Source organism: Dendrobates tinctorius, unplaced genomic scaffold, assembly GCF_039654945.1.
Source record: "Dendrobates tinctorius isolate UK_male_01 unplaced genomic scaffold, ASM3965494v1 ptg000342l, whole genome shotgun sequence".
Taxonomy (NCBI): Eukaryota; Metazoa; Chordata; class Amphibia; order Anura; family Dendrobatidae; genus Dendrobates; species Dendrobates tinctorius.
Window position 1 is genome coordinate 6,319,600 of NW_027362008.1, and position 17,491 is coordinate 6,337,090.

At 46.0% G+C, this 17,491-nt stretch overlaps 1 protein-coding gene across 1 annotated transcript in view; it reads right to left on the bottom strand.

Annotated features, from left to right (window-relative positions):
• LOC141074890 (uncharacterized) overlaps nucleotides 1-17,491 on the bottom strand; it is a 43,076-nt gene that overhangs the window by 9,965 nt on the left and 15,620 nt on the right. The window contains exons 3-6 of the mRNA XM_073562197.1: nucleotides 11,851-11,940; nucleotides 10,526-10,828; nucleotides 2,408-2,553; nucleotides 2,115-2,209 (exon numbers count right to left, since the gene is read on the bottom strand). Of these exons, the coding sequence (XP_073418298.1) occupies nucleotides 2,115-2,209; nucleotides 2,408-2,553; nucleotides 10,526-10,828; nucleotides 11,851-11,940 (634 nt within the window). The remainder of the gene's footprint in view (nucleotides 1-2,114; nucleotides 2,210-2,407; nucleotides 2,554-10,525; nucleotides 10,829-11,850; nucleotides 11,941-17,491) is intronic.

Here is a 17,491-nt window from a genome sequence, read left to right on the forward strand (position 1 = left end):
GGATATGTATGATGGGTATATGGGCACGGGACTATGGGATGGAGGATATGTATGATGGGTATATGGGCACGGGACTATGCGATGGCGGATATGTATGATAGGTATATGGGCACGGGACTATGGAATGGAGGATATGTATGATGGGTATATGGGCACGGGACTATGGAATGGAGGATATGTATGATGGGTATATGGGCACGGGACTATGGAATGGAGGATATGTATGATGGGTATATGGGCACGGGACTATGGAATGGAGGATATGTATGATGGGTATATGGGCACGGGACTATGGGATGGCGGATATGTATGATGGGTATATGGGCACGGGACTATGGGATGGTGGATATGTATGATGGGTATATGGGCACTGGACTATGGGATGGAGGATATGTATGATGGGTATATGGGCACGGGACTATGGGATAGAGGATAGGTATGATGGGTATATGGGCACGGGACTATGGGATGGAGGATATGTATGATGGGTATATGGGCACGGGACTATGGAATGGAGGATGTGTATGATGGGTATATGGGCACGGGACTATGGGATGGCGGATATGTATGATGGGTATATGGGCACTGGACTATGGGATGGAGGATATGTATGATGGGTATATGGGCACGGGACTATGGGATAGAGGATAGGTATGATAGGTATATGGGCACGGGACTATGGGATGGCGGATATGTATGATGGGTATATGGGTACTGGACTATGGGATGGAGGATATGTATGATGGGTATATGAGCACGGGACTATGGGATGGAGGATATGTATGATGGGTATATGGGTACTGGACTATGGGATGGAGGATATGTATGATGGGTATATGGGCACCGGACTATGGGATGGAGGATAATTATAATTTGCTATAACTAACCACAGTTAGTTACTATGCCCGGGCAGCGCCGGGCTCTTCAGCTAGTTACATATAAATCACAAAAAAGAACCAAGAAGACATACACCAATGCAGGGATCACCATAGAAAAAGTATCATTTTTATTACATAGGATTCACAAGACACCAAAAATTCAATTAAAAACATTTAAAATAGACAGCGCTTATTGAACATAACCTATAAATCTGGGAGCAATAACAAGCCCGGCATAGCATCACCCAACTGTATACACATAATGTGTGCAGCAAGTCCACATAACGAATATAATGGGTATAATACACTCAGCCCTACACAGAAAGACCTAAAGGAATCATGTTAATAAACGCATCAAGAAACATGTCCTGAATGCAGATTTTACAAATATATATATATATATATATCCAGGGGGAGCAAAGATGTAAAGACCACACAATGTGTGTAATATACTCAGCCCTATACCAGGACATCTGAATACATGATGTTACTATATGCACAAATTTAGGTATCTCCAAAAACCAAGTCCTGAGTGCAGATGTTTACAGATATGGATGGGGGAGCAAAGATATAAAAATGTGAAACGCACTCACAGTAGAATCATCACAGACACATTAAGGTATTGTGGCCTCAAATATTAGTCCAGGATAATGAGCTGTAGTATGGACCGCTGTAATATCCCGTGTGTTCAGTAAATAAAAAAGAAATATAGGGTTAAAGAAAGCCAAAATAGTTATCAAATAAGTCAGAAATAAACCTAATATTTTCAAGGATCGAATGGACCTATTGATATGGAGAGCGTTTGACAACAACATCTTAAATAGGAAAGAAGCCAACTGTTTGACTCCCCATCATCCGGTAATGCCAACTTTCTACATTCTACCGAAGGTGCATAAGTCGCCCACAAACCCTCCAGGTACCCTGTCAGGTATTGGGGGCTTGGTGGAGCGACCCTGTATATATTGACCACTTTCTCCAACCATTGGCCTCTTCCTTGGATTCTTTTGTTGGGGTTATGGGAGCAAGACCTGATCGCACCTATTCATTTATAATGGTCATTTGTATTCAGTGAGCATGTCTATTTTAAATGTTTTTAATTGAATTTTTGGTGTCTTGTGTATCCTATGTAATAAAATTGATGATTTTTCTATGGTGATCCCTGCATTTGGTGTATGTCTTCTTGGTTCTTTTTTGTGATTTTCGTAGACTGACGTCACATGACATTGCCTGACTTACCAGTACTCTTCTGGCCATTCCCAACTTCCATAATTCTTTGTCCATCTAAATTCCTTCCCGACCCAGAAATTGTCTGTTTTATTAGACAGAAATGCCTGAAATAAGTCATGAAAGGAAAAGTGTCATTCCTTGTACCAGAACCTTCATACACCACAATGATGGCTTCCTGGTGGACGTGTGACGGTTAAGAGGCTGAGGGATAACCGATGTGCTGGTGTTGAAGAAGCAGAGAGATGCTAACATCACGTCACATGGACCAGAATTTAGACCCTCATCAGACCATTGGACTTTACCTGAAGCGTCAGATCATTCCACAGGACGACAATGAGGTTGGTGCCTCTGTATTTACAATGCTCAACACATTCATTCCAGCTTCCTTTTACATCTGTGAGGAGGATACATTTGCTACCAACCAGAACCCAACCTTCTGGGCAAATATCTGCAAAGTATAGAAATATGGACACCATCACTCTACTGTAGAGAATTAGTTGCACCAGTTTTATCAGGAGGAATGGGTCCAAATTCCAATTAACTATTGTGAGAAGCTTGTGGAAGGAGATCCCAAACGTCTAACCCAAGTCATTCAGTGTAAGGACAATGGTACCAAATACTAATGAAAGGGATGGAAACTTCTGACTTTGCTTTAAGACATTTTATTACTTACTGCATTCTCTCTGTAATTATTCTGGCACTTGACAGATATTAATAATTATGGTAATCCTAATTGACCTAAAATGGAAAAGGTTTATTCTGATTTCATGTCAGATATTTATAGAAACCTACATATGTGTCTTTTTATATAGTGGATGTAAACTTCTAGTTTCAACTGTATATATATAAAATGGAGGAGCTTTAGATAGACACATACACAAAGGGGAGGAGTTAGAAACAGACATATAAAAGGGGAGGAGCTATAGACAGACACATGCACAAAGGGGAGGTGATAGAGGCAGACGCATATACAAAGGTGAGGCCATAACTTCAGACACAGACTTGGAGGGGGAGGATCTAGATACAAACCATATATACACTCACTGGCCACTTTATTAGGTACACCTGTCCAACTGTGTGTTAAGACTTAATTTCTAATCAGCCAATCACATGGCGGCAACTCAGTGCATTTAGGCATGTAGACATGGTCAAGACAATCTCCTGCAGTTCAAACCGAGCATCAGTATGGGGAAGAAAGGTGATTTGAGTGCCTTTGAACGTGGCATGATTGTCGGTGCCAGAAGGGCTGGTCTGAGTATTTCAGAAACTGCTGATCTACTGGGATTTTCACGCACAACCATCTCTAGGGTTTACAGAGAATGGTCCGAAAAAGAAAAAAAATCCAGTGAGCGGCAGTTCTGTGGCCGGAAATGCCATGTTGATGCCAGAGGTCAGAGGAGAATGGGCATACTGGTTCGAGCTGATAGAAAGGCAACAGTGACTCAAATTGCCACCCGTTACAACCAAGGTAGGCAGAAGAGCATCTCTGAACGCACAGTGCGTCGAACTTTGAGGCAGATGGGCTACAGCAGCAGAAGACCACACTGGGTACCACTCCTCTCAGCTAAGAACAGGCATCTGATGGCTACTTTCAGCAGGATAATGCGCCATGTCATAAAGCTCGAATCATCTCAGATTGGTTTCTTGAACATGACAATGAGTTCACTGTACTCAAATGGCCTCCTCAGTCACCAGATCTCAATCCAATAGAGCATCTTTGGGATGTGGTGGAACGGGAGATTCGCATCAGGGATGTGCAGCCGACAAATCTGCGCCAACTGTGTGATGCCATCATGTCAATATGGTCCAAAATCTCTGAGGAATGCTTCCAGCACCTTGTTGAATCTCTGCCACGAAGAATTGAGGCAGTTCTGAAGGCAAAAGGGGGTCCAACCCGTTACTAGCATGGTGTACCTAATAAAGTGGCCAGTGAGTGTATATTGTAATGTATAACGAGTTGACCTGTCTCTTTAAGAAAGGAAATCTTGTGACTGGAAGGATATAGACAGGAAGTGGGTTGGGAGAGTTTCAGTTTCAGTTTTAGTCTGAGGAGAGAAATGTGATGCTGTGTGCTGGAGGAAGAAGGAGAAGAATAAAATACAGCTAAAGCGTTCTCTCTTGAATTCCTTATACTGTGTGGACATTACAACAGTCGACGAGGATGGGATCCAATCACCTGCTGCTGTGAGTACTGACCCCTGCTTTACCGCTTCACACGCCAGCGCCACTGAGAGACTCCATCATGGCTGACTACTTACACACGTTCCCACAATTTGATATGACTGATGTCATTAATCTCTCCCATAACTGGAGAAAATGGCTAAACCAGTTTGAGAATTTCCTTGAAGTTATGGACATAAAAGAGGAGAAAAGAAAGAGAGCCGTGCTCCTGCACTGCGCGGGCACAGGAGTCTATGACATATACAGCACGTTACCTGCAGCAGAGACAGACACATACAGCAACTGCACCAAAGCTCTCACTGGCTACTTCAACCCCAAACAGAACATCAGATATGAGAGATACAAGTTCAGGATTGCTAAGCAGCTTCCAGAAGGATCCATAGACACCTATGTAGACACCTATGTCACAAGGCTAAAAGAGCTAGCCCATGGATGTGCATTTACGGATGTAGATGATGAAATCCTAACTCAAGTAATTGTCACCTGCTCGTCTAATAACATAAGGCGTAAAGCTCTGCAGCCGGATGTCTCCCTGCATGATTTACTCTAGATGGCCGTGCTATAGAGATAGCAGATCATCAGGCCACCGCAATGGAGAATGGGGATAATTCACATGTGCATAATCTCAAACATAAAAGTGTACAAGACAAGCGAGCCCCAAAACAGAAGAAATGCTACAGATGTGGACAAGATTCCCCTCACCACCTGGACAAATGTCCAGCTATAGGACAAACATGCAGTAAATGTGGAAAAGGGAACCATTTTGCAGCTGTCTGCAAGTCAGTGCACAAGTCTCCTCTGTCCATGACAAAGCCCGTGAATATAAAGATGGTAAATCAGGTGTGATGTAGTGACCACTGTGTCCGCTAGGGGGCGCTGTGTGGATGTCCGAGGAGAGAGGATGAATGGCATGAATGACTATTATGTATCTCAAGGTGGGGGGCCTTGAGATAGAGACTGATGTGTGTATTGATCAGCAGTGATATTGCTGAGGTGTTGTTTCAATGTGTCAGGGAGAAGTCTCCAGGTAACTAGGGAGACGGGCAACCTAGTTACCTACAAACCCACCCAGGGGGAGTGTTTAGTACACTATAGTAAAAGACTGTGAGTGGGTCAAGGACCTGTGATGAGGTCATAGTCATGTGACCCGGTGGGAGTGGCTACGGACCATATATGGTGGCCAGGGTAGATCACAGGTGGTGAATGCAGGGACCTGGTTGGTCCAGAGCGGAAGTTCCCGCTAGGAGAGGTGTCTCCTGGCCCACAGCATGTGAGGTGGCTGTGAGCAATGGCGATGTGTGCCTGAGAGTTCCCTGGAGGGAATGAACGTGTGCGGGATGGTGAAGCCGCATGAGGAACCCTGACGGGTGAGATAACACTGAGGCTGAAGAGCCTGCACAATGGACATTTGCATAACCTGTGTGACCACAGGATAACCAGAGTAAAGCTCTGTAATGGACGCTAAGCTGTTGTATATTGCTGCTGTGGGTTTATGATGGAGGAATAAACCGCATGGACTATGTTATGGTTTATGAAAACCCGGTACCGGATGTGTTTTATTCGCTGCCCAGTGAGTGATCCCCTAACTGAATGACAGCGCTACCTCACACAGGATACAGAAGAAATGTCTGTGGCTGAGAACTATGTGTTCACTACCTCTGTCACTGGCTCAGTGCAGTCTCCCTGCATCGCACTCACTATCTGCGACACGGATATCACCTTTACAATAGAGACGGGAGCGTCAGTGGATATCATAGACAGCAATGCATATGAGCAATTGAAAACAAAGCCAGTCTTACAGCAGGTGCATACTAAAATCTTTCCATATGGATCTAAAACACCTCTAATTACAATGGGACAATTTGACGCTGAATTTAGCTTTAAAGAAAACAGGCAGAAAACCACTTTTCACACATTACAAGGACCGGGAGGCTGTCTTCTCAGCTATCACACTGCCCTGAAACTAGGACTTATCCAGATTATTCATACTATAACTCAGGGTTCCCCAACTCCAGTCCTCAAGGCCCACCAACAGGTCATGTTTTCAGGATTGCCTAAGTATTGCTCAGGTGATAATTGCTTCACCTGTGCAATACAAAGGAAATCCTGAAAACATGACCTGTTGGTGGGCCTTGAGGACTGGAGTTGGGGAACCTTGTATAACTGACCCAGCAGATCTGGATGTACAGGCCATGGTGAACAGCTTTCCCTTCTTATTTAGTGGTTTGGGAAAACTAAAGAACTCTCAAGTGCATCTTCATGTAGATGACAATGTACGTCGAGTAGCCCAGGCTCACAGGCGTATTCCATTCCACCTGAGAAAGAAGGTAGAAAAGGAACTCCAATTGCTCATGGATGAAGCGTTATTGAAACTGTTACTGGTCCCACTCCATGGGTCTCTCCACATGTGGTAGTTCCAAAACCAAGACTCCAGAGCAGGTGAGACGGTGTGTTGACCTGCGCCTGCCCAACACCGCTGTTCAGAGAGAAAGACATATCTCACCTACAATTGATGACATCATTCATTTATTAAATGGAGCAACTGTTTTTTCAAAACTTGACCTCAATAGGGGCTATCATCAATTAGAATTGAGTCCTGAATCCAGATACTTGACAACATTTTCCACCCATGAGGGTCTCAGAAGATACAAAAGATTGACTTTTGGGGTCTGCTCAGCAGCGGAAATCTTTCAAGACACGATAAGGAGCGTCATTCAACACATTCCGAATGCCTTTAATTATAGTGATGACATACTGGTTTTTGGGAAAACTCAAGCTGAACACAGTCGTGCCCTATATGCTATCTTCGAATGCCTGCTCTCTGCTGGACTTACTTTAAACAAAGAGAAATGTGAATTTGATAAAAGTTCATTGGAACTCTATGGTCACATCTTCTCGACGGAATGAGTACGACCTGATCTCAAGAAAGTGGAATCCATCAGAGCAGCCTCAATTCCACAGAATGCCAGTGAAGTGCGCTCTTTTCTTGGGATAGCCAGCTACTGTGCTAGATACATTCCAAATTTTTCAACAATCAGCACTCCTTTAAGGGAACTTACAAAACAAAGTTGTGTCTTTCAATGGTCCCAGGACTGTCAGGCCTCTTTGGAAACAATAAAAAATGAACTCATCAACCACCCTGGCCTATTTTGATCCAGCTCTTTGAACTGAACTGATTGTGGATGCCAGTCCTGTGGGACTGGGTGCTATTTTAGCGCAATACAAGGATGACAATCAAAGTCCCCACATCATTTCTTATGCAAGCAAAAGCCTAACAAACACTGAAAGAAAATATTCACAACCTGAAAAAGAAAGCTTGGCAGTTGTCTGGGGATGTGAACACTTTCACTTACAGTATTTCTCTATGGAGCTCCCTTCACCATTGTCATTCTGGGATTGATCTGAAGGAATTAAAACTATTTTCAAATGTACGTGAGGAATTATCAGTCACTGAAGAGCACCTCATCCATCGAGGTACCAAACTGGTTGTACCTAAGGCCTTGCGCAATTTAGTCATACAGACGAAGGTCATCTAGGAATTGTTGGTACAAAAAAGTTACTCAGAGAAAAAGTGTGGTTCCCAAATATGGATCAATTTGTGGAAGAGGAGATTAGACGCTGCTCCACTTGTCAATTCATTACGCCATCACCAAGGTTAGAGCCGCTACAAATGTCTCCGTTACCCACTGCTGTCTGGGAGGAAGTGGCCATCGACATATATGGACCATTGCCAAATGTCCAACACATTCTAGTAACAATTGATGAATATTCTAGATACCTTGTTATTTTGTTCATCTCTTCAGCATCTGCTAATAGTGTCATACCAGAACTGGACGACATATTCTCTGCATATGGCATTCCAAGAGTGGGTAAAACAGACAATGGACCTCCATTCAATGGACATATGTTCACACAGTTTTCTGAATACTTAGGGTTCAGCCACAGGAAAATCACACCTTGCTGGCCGCAAGACAATGGAATTGTAGAGCGTTTCATGCGCACTATGGGGAAACGAATCAAGGCAGCGAGTCTGGAGCACACCCCACTGAAACCGTCACTATACAAATTCAATTACCGCAATGCGCCACATTCCACCACTAATGCTGCTCCATCTCATCTAATGTTCAGCAAAACTCTTCGTATACAGATCCCTGATGTGACCAGCCATCCCCTACCAAGTGACTCTTCAGTGCGATCAACAGATTTCTCTAACAAGCAAGCCATGAAACATTATGCAGACAGAAGGCGAAGGGCACAGCCAAGTGCCATCAAAAGAGGCGATATCGTTGTTGTGCGCCAAAGATCAACCAACAAAACCTCAGCTGTATATGGTCCAGCAAAATATAATGTTACTGAGAGAAGAGGCAACATGGTCACGGCTGAGCAAGATGGACACTCTGTAACCCGAAATTCCTCACATTTTAAAATCATACCGATGGACAATGGTAATGAACTCCCACCGGTAGAAGATTTGGTGCCCGATGGTGGAGAGGGCCAACAGGGGGTAGTTGATCCTTCAGCAATGGACTCCCCCAATGGACCCAGACATTACCCTACACGGGAAAGAAGGGCTCCATCGAGACTTATTGAAGAGATGTGATTAAAATGCCTGATTTGAAATGAACAAATAAGACAGTACAGACACATGTCTTTTCTTGGATGTTTTCTTCTTTTCTTTTGCTTCTTTTCACGTTGTTGCCTTTTCAATATTTTTTTTGAGGTTGTTAGTATATAAAAAAAAAAAAAAAGGGATGATGTAATGTATAACGAGTTGACCTGTCTCTTTAAGTAAGGAAATCTTGTGACTGGAAGGTTATATGGGTTGGGAGAGCTTCAGTTTTAGCCTGAGGAGAAAAATGTGATGCTGTGTGCTGGAGGAAGAAGGAGAAGAATAAAGTACAATTAAAGCGTTCTTTCTTGAATTCCTTATACCTTGTGGACATTACATATATGTACAAGGGATGGGCTATAGGCAGACACATACACAAAGGGGAGGAGCTATAGGCAGACATTATCCTGAAACCACAATTACAGTTCTCCATAGAGCTTTATAAGCACTAAATGTCATCTCCTATCACAGTAAGAGACACATTTTATCCATGAATCTCGAGAATGAATGAACAGTCCAGAGGCCGTAAGAAGGGAATTTCTCTGATCGGAAATAACAAAAAAGTTGCTTATTTGCATGTGTACAATATATTGATTGCTGAACAAAAAACAATGGATACTCTTTAATAGATTTGAGTCCCACTACGGAACAACCAGGAGGTTTTTGCCCTAAATGACTAGATAGGATTTTGGAACAATTAGCTGTTTAATAAATAATATATTTAGAAGTAAATTGTACAAAAAGTTTTCCTTTTTATTTTATGCAAGGTCAACCTATACATGTTGTTTGAGCGCTCCAGCAGTGAGCAATGGCCTCCTCCTACCATCTTCCCCCAAGCCTGTGGTGGAAGGACTGTACGAGAAGTTGTGATCTATAAAAATGAGGCCTGTGTTCAGAGAAACTCTACATTGTAGTAGCCATGGCATCATGGCTCCAACTGAAGAAACACAGATCTGCTTCACTGACCATCACTGAACCCTCAAAGATGTTTAGAGAATCCAAGATGGGACAATCAAGTCACCTTGCCTCGTACAGCAATGGACTGTCAGCTTCCTAAGCTTGTCCTTACCTCCTTACATCTCCAAGCTGAGGCATATATTCATACACTAAGTCTGAGGCGGGGCTCACATCACATCTATCTTCCCCTTCATGATTCAAACGTATCCCTAATGGAACCACTGAGTTCAGTCGTCAGGCTAAGTCTAAAATCTGAATCTTTGGACTTTGCTTGTCCTCTTTTCTGGAGGTATCCATCTTTTTAACTGAAGAGCCACAGGTTGGAGTTAAGCTAAGCGGGCAATAATTAAAAACTTATCTGTAACTTGTGACACTCAGATTTTCTAGTGTGAGTTTTAAGGTCTTGTGGTGAGGTGGACTTTTTTTTAGAAATGCTCTAGGGTGCTGAAGTTTTATGACTACTCTTGGGTGGTGCAGTTTTGTTAAAAGCTTTGATGTTGGGGAGTTTTTGGAGCTGCTCCTGTGAAGGAGAGTTTTGGAAGACAGTCTGATGTTTAGTTTTTGGAGATTCTCTGATGTAGTGGAGTTTTTGGATTTATGCATGATGCCCCATCATCTGCCATGTCATCAGGTGCATCTTCACTATAGAGTTGGTGTCTCGCTCGCCCCATACCTCTTTCCCTCTGACTTAGCTTTGCCTGCTCTTCACTCATCTTCTTCTCCGCTCTTTCCAGCTCCATCTGGGCTCTGTTTGTTATGGTTTTCTGGGCCTGCAGCTCATCTTCTGATCGTTGTAATGAGGAGGCCAGCCTCTCTGCCTCCTCCGTCAGTTGCTTGACTCTTTGCTCAGTAGTTTGCAGGTTTCTCTGAAGGGTGGTCAGGACGTGCTCCCTACTCTGTATATTCTGCATTAGACTTCTGTTTACTGCCTGGTGACTTGTAGAAAGAGCCTGAAGTTCACTGGACACTTGGAGGTCTGTAGGAGAAATACGACTGTCAAAATAATCACAACTTATCAAATCACCACTGATCTCACCATGATGTCCTAAACTCCAGCTCAACCCCTTATATATGGAATAAATTCATAACTAGGTTTTTGGCATACGCCAGGTTGGTAATTTATTAATAGACTTCGAGGAGGAATAACAGAGGATCGGCACCATACAGAGTTATAGGAAAAGTTTATTCAGAAGAGCGGACAGACCCTCTTATTTTGGGCAGCATGGTGGCTCATTGGTTAGCACCGCAGATTTGCTGCACTTGAATCCTGGGTTCAAATCCCACCAAGGACAACATCTGCAAGGAGTTTGTATGTTCTCGCTGTGTTTGCGTGGGTTTCCTCCAGGTTCTCCGGTTTCTTCCCACATTCCGAATACATACTGATAGGGAATTTAGATTGTGAGCCCCATTGGGGACAGCGATGATAATGTGTGTACAGCGCTGTGGAATTAATAGCACTGTATAAATAAAAAGATTATTATTATTCTGTAAGATTAGATGGGGGGGATCACTAAAACTTAGAGATCTCATGGAAAAATCTGCAACCTCCATTGCTGTAGACTCAGTAAGGGCTCATACTCACTTGCAAGAAATACGGCCAAGTCTCGCATGGTAATACCCGGCACTGCCGCTGGCACTCGGGAGGGGAGCGTGAGGCTGCGCTCTTGAGTGCCGGCGGCAGTGCTGGGTATTACCATGTGAGACTCGGCCGTGTTTCTCGCAAGTGAGTATGAGCTCTAAGCTGCAGGAACATGGGTGGTCCTTGACAGTAACACATAACATTCGCTCCATCCTCCTCCTCGCTCTTGAAGCCATATGGTTTGGGGGCTCAAATTCAAAAGACCACCAAAACCACACAGCGCTCTCCAGATGTGCCCTAGTGTGAGTTTTGCCTGTCACGACTGGTGTCATGTGGCCTCCAATCCGCCCATTCACGCCAACACATAAGTCTGAAATGTTTTGTGGGTTTTTGCAGAGATTTCTGTGAATTTTACTCACATTTTATTGTCCTTTCGATGATGATTGTGGAAAGAATAAGACTGAGCAGCAGGAACAGAAGAGCCAAGTGGGGAGCCCAACGTCTGAACCCTAAATAACAGAGAGGGTTACAGGTTGCTGAGGACAGAGAAGGGTCACATTGAGCTACGGAGTAAAGTCAGGAGCAGAGTGGAGGAAATTCCGCAGAGAAGACTCGCTCCTCAGTACTGTTAGGCTATGTGCCCACCATCAGGAAGAGCAGCGTTTTGGATGCTCTGCGATGCCATCCTGAGCCACCCACAACACAGACTTGTCTATGACCCAATGGTTTAGAAGAATGCAGCTGTCAAAAGGCACCAACTCCAAACAAAATTCAGTCATTACATGACTATCCATCCTCTCCTCCCAACAGTGATCCTAGATGTCAATGCTGGTCATTTGTGGACACCTCACGGAGCCACGAGCAATGCAGGAGCTGGGACAGGTAAGCACTAATGTTGGCGCTGGCATTAGTAATGATGGGCACTGTCTAGAATGCAGATATAGTGATCAATCTCTGGTAATATCACCCTCCGGGGGTGTAACTTTCTGAAAGGTGTCACCTTCTGATAGTGACCCCTCTAGTAGTGTCACTCTCTGGTGGTGTCAATCTATACTAGTGTCACCCTATGGTGGTGTCACCCTCTGATGGTGACCCCTCTGGCAGTGTCACTCTCTGGTGGTGTCTATACTAGTGTCACCCTCTGATAGTGACCCCTCTAGTAGTGTCACTCTCTGGCGGTGTCAGTCTATACTGGTGTCACCCTATGGTGTTGTCATCCTCTGATAGTGACCCCTCTAGTAGTGTCTCTCTATGGGGTGTCAGTCTATACTGGTGTCACCCTATGGTGGTGTCACCCTCTGATAGTGAACCCGCTAGTAGTGTCACTCTCTGGGGGGGTCAGTCTATACTGGTGTTACCCTATGGTGGTGTCACCCTCTGATGGTGACCACTCTGGTAGTGTCACTCTCTGGGGGTGTCAGTATATACTGGTGTTACCCTATGGTGGTGTCACCCTTTGATGGTGACCCCTCTGGTAGTGTCACTCTCTGGGGTGTCAGTCTATACTGGTGTCACCCTATGTTGGTGTCACCCTCTGATAGTGACCCCTCTAGTAGTGTCACTCTCTGGCGGTGTCAGTCTTTACTGGTGTCACCCTATGGTGGTGTCACCCTCTGATAGTGACCCCTCTAGTAGTGTCTCTCTATGGGGTGTCAGTCTATACTGGTGTCACCCTATGGTGGTGTCACCCTCTGATAGTGAACCCGCTAGTAGTGTCACTCTTTGGGGGGGGTCAGTCTATACTGGTGTTACCCTATGGTGGTGTCACCCTCTGATGGTGACCCCTCTGGTAGTGTCACTCTCTGGGGGTGTCAGTCTATACTAGTGTAACCCTATGGTGGTATCACCCTCTGATAGTGACCCCTCTAGTAGTGTCACTCTCTGGTGGTGTCAGTCTATACTAGTGTCACCCTATGGTGGTGTCACCCTCTGATAGTGACCCCTCTAATAGTGTCAGTATATACTGGTGTCACCCTATGGTGGTGTCACCCTCTGATAGTGACCCCTCTAGTAGTGTCACTATCTGGGGTGTCAGTCTATACTGGTGTCACCCTATGGTGGTGTCACCCTCTGATGGTGACCCCTCTGGTAGTGTCACTCTCTGGCGGTGTCAGTCTATACTGGTGTCACCCTATGGTGGTGTCACACTCTGATAGTGTCCCCTCTAGTTGTGTCAGTCGATACTGGTGTCACCCTATGGTGGTGTCACCCTCTGATAGTGACCCCTCTAGTAGTGTCTCTCTCTGGGGTGTCAGTCTATACTGGTGTCACCCTATGGTGGTGTCACCCTCTGATAGTGACCCCTCTAATAGTGTCACTCTCTGGGGTGTCATTCTATACTGGTGTCACCCTATGGTGGTGTCACCCTCTGATAGTGACCCCTCTAATAGTGTCACTCTCTGGTGGTGTTAGTCTATACTAGTGTCACCCTATGGTGGTGTCACCCTCTGATAGTGACCCCTGTAGTAGTGTCACTCTCTGGGGTGTCATTCTATACTGGTGTCACCCTATGGTGGTGTCACCCTCTGATGGTGACTCCTCTGGTAGTGTTACTCTCTGGGGGTATCACTCTATACTGGTGTTACCCTATGGTGGTGTCACACTCTGATGGTGACCCCTCTGATATTGTCACTCTCTGGGGTGTCACTCTATACTGGTGTTACCCTATGGTGCTGTCACCCTCTGATAGTGACCCCTCTAGTAGTGTCAGTCAACACTGGTGTCACCCTATAGTGGTTTCACCCTCTGATTGTGACCCCTCTAGCAGTGTCACTGTCTGGGGGTGTCAGTCTATACTGGTGTCAACCTATGGTGGTGTCACCCTCTGATGGTGACCCCTCTGGTAGTGTCACTCTCTGTGGGTGTCACTCTATACTGGTGTCACCCTATGGTGGTGTCACCCTCTAATAGTGGCCCCTCTAGTAGTGTCACTCTGGGGGTGTCAGTCTATACTGGTGTCACCCTATGGTAGTGTCACCCTCTGATAGTGACCCCTCTAGTAGTGTCACTCTGGGGGTGTCAGTCTATACTGGTGTCACCCTATGGTAGTGTCACCCTCTGATGGTGACCCCTCAGGTAGTGTCACTCTCTGGCGGTGTCAGTCTGTACTGGTGTTACCCTATGGTGGTGTCACCCTCTAATAGTGGCCCTCTAGTAGTGTCACTCTCTGGGGGTGTCAGTCTATACTGGTGTCACCCTATGGTAGTGTCACCCTCTGATGGTGACCCCTCAGGTAGTGTCACTCTCTGGCGGTGTCAGTCTGTACTGGTGTTACCCTATGGTGGTGTCACCCTCTAATAGTGGCCCTCTAGTAGTGTCACTCTCTGGGGGTGTCAGTCTATACTGGTGTCACCCTATGGTGGTGTCACCCTCTGATAGTTACCCCTCTAGTAGTGTCACTCTCTGGCGGTGTCAGTCTGTACTGGTGATACCCTATGGGGGTGTCACCCTCTAATAGTGGTCCCTCTAGTAGTGTCACTCTCTGGGGGTGTCAGTCTATACTGGTGTCACCCTATGGTGGTGTCACCCTCTGATAGTGACCCCTCTAGTAGTGTCACTCTCTGGTAGGTGTCAGTCTGTACTGGTGATACCCTATGGTGGTGTCACCCTCTAATAGTTGTCCCTCTGGTAGTGTCACTCTCTGGGGGTGTCAGTCTATACTGGTGTCAACCTATGGTGGTGTCACCCACTGATAGTGACCCCTCTAATAGTGTCAGTCTATACTGGTGTCACCCTATGGTGGTGTCACCCACTGATAGTGACCCCTCTAGTAGTGTCACTCTCTGGGGGTGTCAGTCTATACTGGTGTTACCCTATGGTGGTGTCACCCTCTAACAGTGACCCCTGTAGTAGTGTCTCTCTCTGGGGGTGTCAGTCTATACTGTTGGCACCCTATGGTGGTGTCACCCTCTAACAGTGACCCCTCTAGTAGTGTCACTCTCTGGGGGTGTCAGTCTATACTAGTGTCACCCTATGGTGGTGTCACCCTCTGATAGTGACCCCTCTAGTTGTGTCAGTCTATACTGGTGTTACCCTATGGTGGTGTCACCCTCTGATAGTGACCCCTCTAGTTGTGTCACTCTGTGGTGGTGTCAGTCTATACTGGTGTCACCCTATGTTGGTGTCACCCTCTGATAGTGACCCCTCTAGTAGTGTCACTCTCTGGCGGTGTCAGTCTATACTGGTGTCACCCTATGTGGGTGTCACCCTCTGATAGTGACCCCTCTAGTAGTGTCTCTCTCCGGAGGTGTCAGTCTATACTGTTGGCACCCTATGGTGGTGTCACTCTCTAACAGTGACCCCTTTAGTAGTGTCACTCTCTGGGGGTGTCAGTCTATACTAGTGTCACCCTATGGTGGTGTCACCCTCTGATAGTGACCACTCTAGTAGTGTCACTCTCTGGTGGTGTTAGTCTATACTAGTGTCACCCTATGGTGGTGTCACCCTCTGATAGTGACCCCTCTAGTTGTGTCAGTTTATACTGGTGTTACCCTAAGGTGGTGTCACCCTCTGATAGTGACCCCTCTAGTAGTGTCACTCTGTGGTGGTGTCAGTCTAAACTGGTGTCACCCTATGGTGGTGTCACCCTCTGATGGTGACTCCTCTGGTAGTGTTACTCTCTGGGGTGTCAGTCTATACTGGTGTTACCATATGGTGGTGTTACCCTCTGATGGTGACCCCTCTGGTAGTGTCACTCTGTGGTGGTGTCAGTCTATACTGGTGTCACCCTATGGTGGTGTCACCCTCTGATGGTGACTCCTCTGGTAGTGTTACTCTCTGGGGTGTCACGCTATACTGGTGTTACCCTATGGTGGTGTCACCCTCTGATAATGACCCTTCTAGTAATGTCAGTCTATACTGGTGTCACCCTATGGCGGTGTCACCCTCTGATTGTGACCCCTTTAGCAGTGTCACTGTCTGGGGGTGTCAGTCTATACTGGTGTCAACCTATGGTGGTGTTACCCTCTGATGGTGACCCCTCTGGGAGTGTCACTCTCTGTGGGTGTCACTCTATACTGGTGTCACCCTATAGTGGTGTCACCCTCTGATGGTGACCCCTCTGGTAGTGTCACGCTCTGGCGGTGTCAGTCTGTACTGGTGTTACCCTATGGTGGTGTCACCCTCTAATAGTGGCCCCTCTAGTAGTGTCAGTCTATACTGGTGTCACCCTATGGTGGTGTCACCCTCTGATAGTTACCCCTCTAGTAGTGTCAGTCTATACTGGTGTCACCCTATGGTGGTGTCACCCTCTGATAGTGACCCCTCTAGTAGTGTCAGTCTATACTGGTGTCACCCTATGGTGGTGTCACCCTCTAATAGTGACCCCTCTAGTAGTGTCACTCTCTGGGGGTGTCAGTCTATACTGGTTTCACCCTATGTTGGTGTCACCCTCTGATAGTGACCCCTCTAGTAGTGTCACTCTCTGGCGGTGTCAGTCTATACTGGTGTCACCCTGTGTTGGTGTCACCCTCTGATAGTGACCCCTCTAGTAGTGTCACTCTCTGGCGGTGTCAGTCTATACTGGTGTTACCCTATGGTGGCATCACCCTCTGATAGTGACCCCTGTAGTAGTGTCACTCTCTGGTGGTGTCAGTCTATACTAGTGTCACCCTATGTGGGTGTCACCCTCTGATAGTGACCCCTCTAGTAGTGTCTCTCTCTGGTGGTGTCAGTCTATACTGTTGGCACCCTATGGTGGTGTCACCCTCTGATAGTGACCCCTCTAATAGTGTCATTCTCTGGTGGTGTTAGTCTATACTAGTGTCACCCTATGGTGGTGTCACCCTCTGATAGTGACCCCTGTAGTAGTGTCACTCTCTGGGGTGTCATTCTATACTGGTGTTACCCTATGGTGGTGTCACCCTCTGATGGTGACCCCTCTGATATTGTCACTCTCTGGGGTGTCACTCTATACTGGTGTTACCCTATGGTGGTGTCACCCTCTGATAGTGACCCCTCTAGTAGTGTCAGTCAACACTGGTGTCACCCTATAGTGGTGTCACCCTCTGATTGTGACCCCTCTAGCAGTGTCACTGTCTGGGGGTGTCAGTCTATACTGGT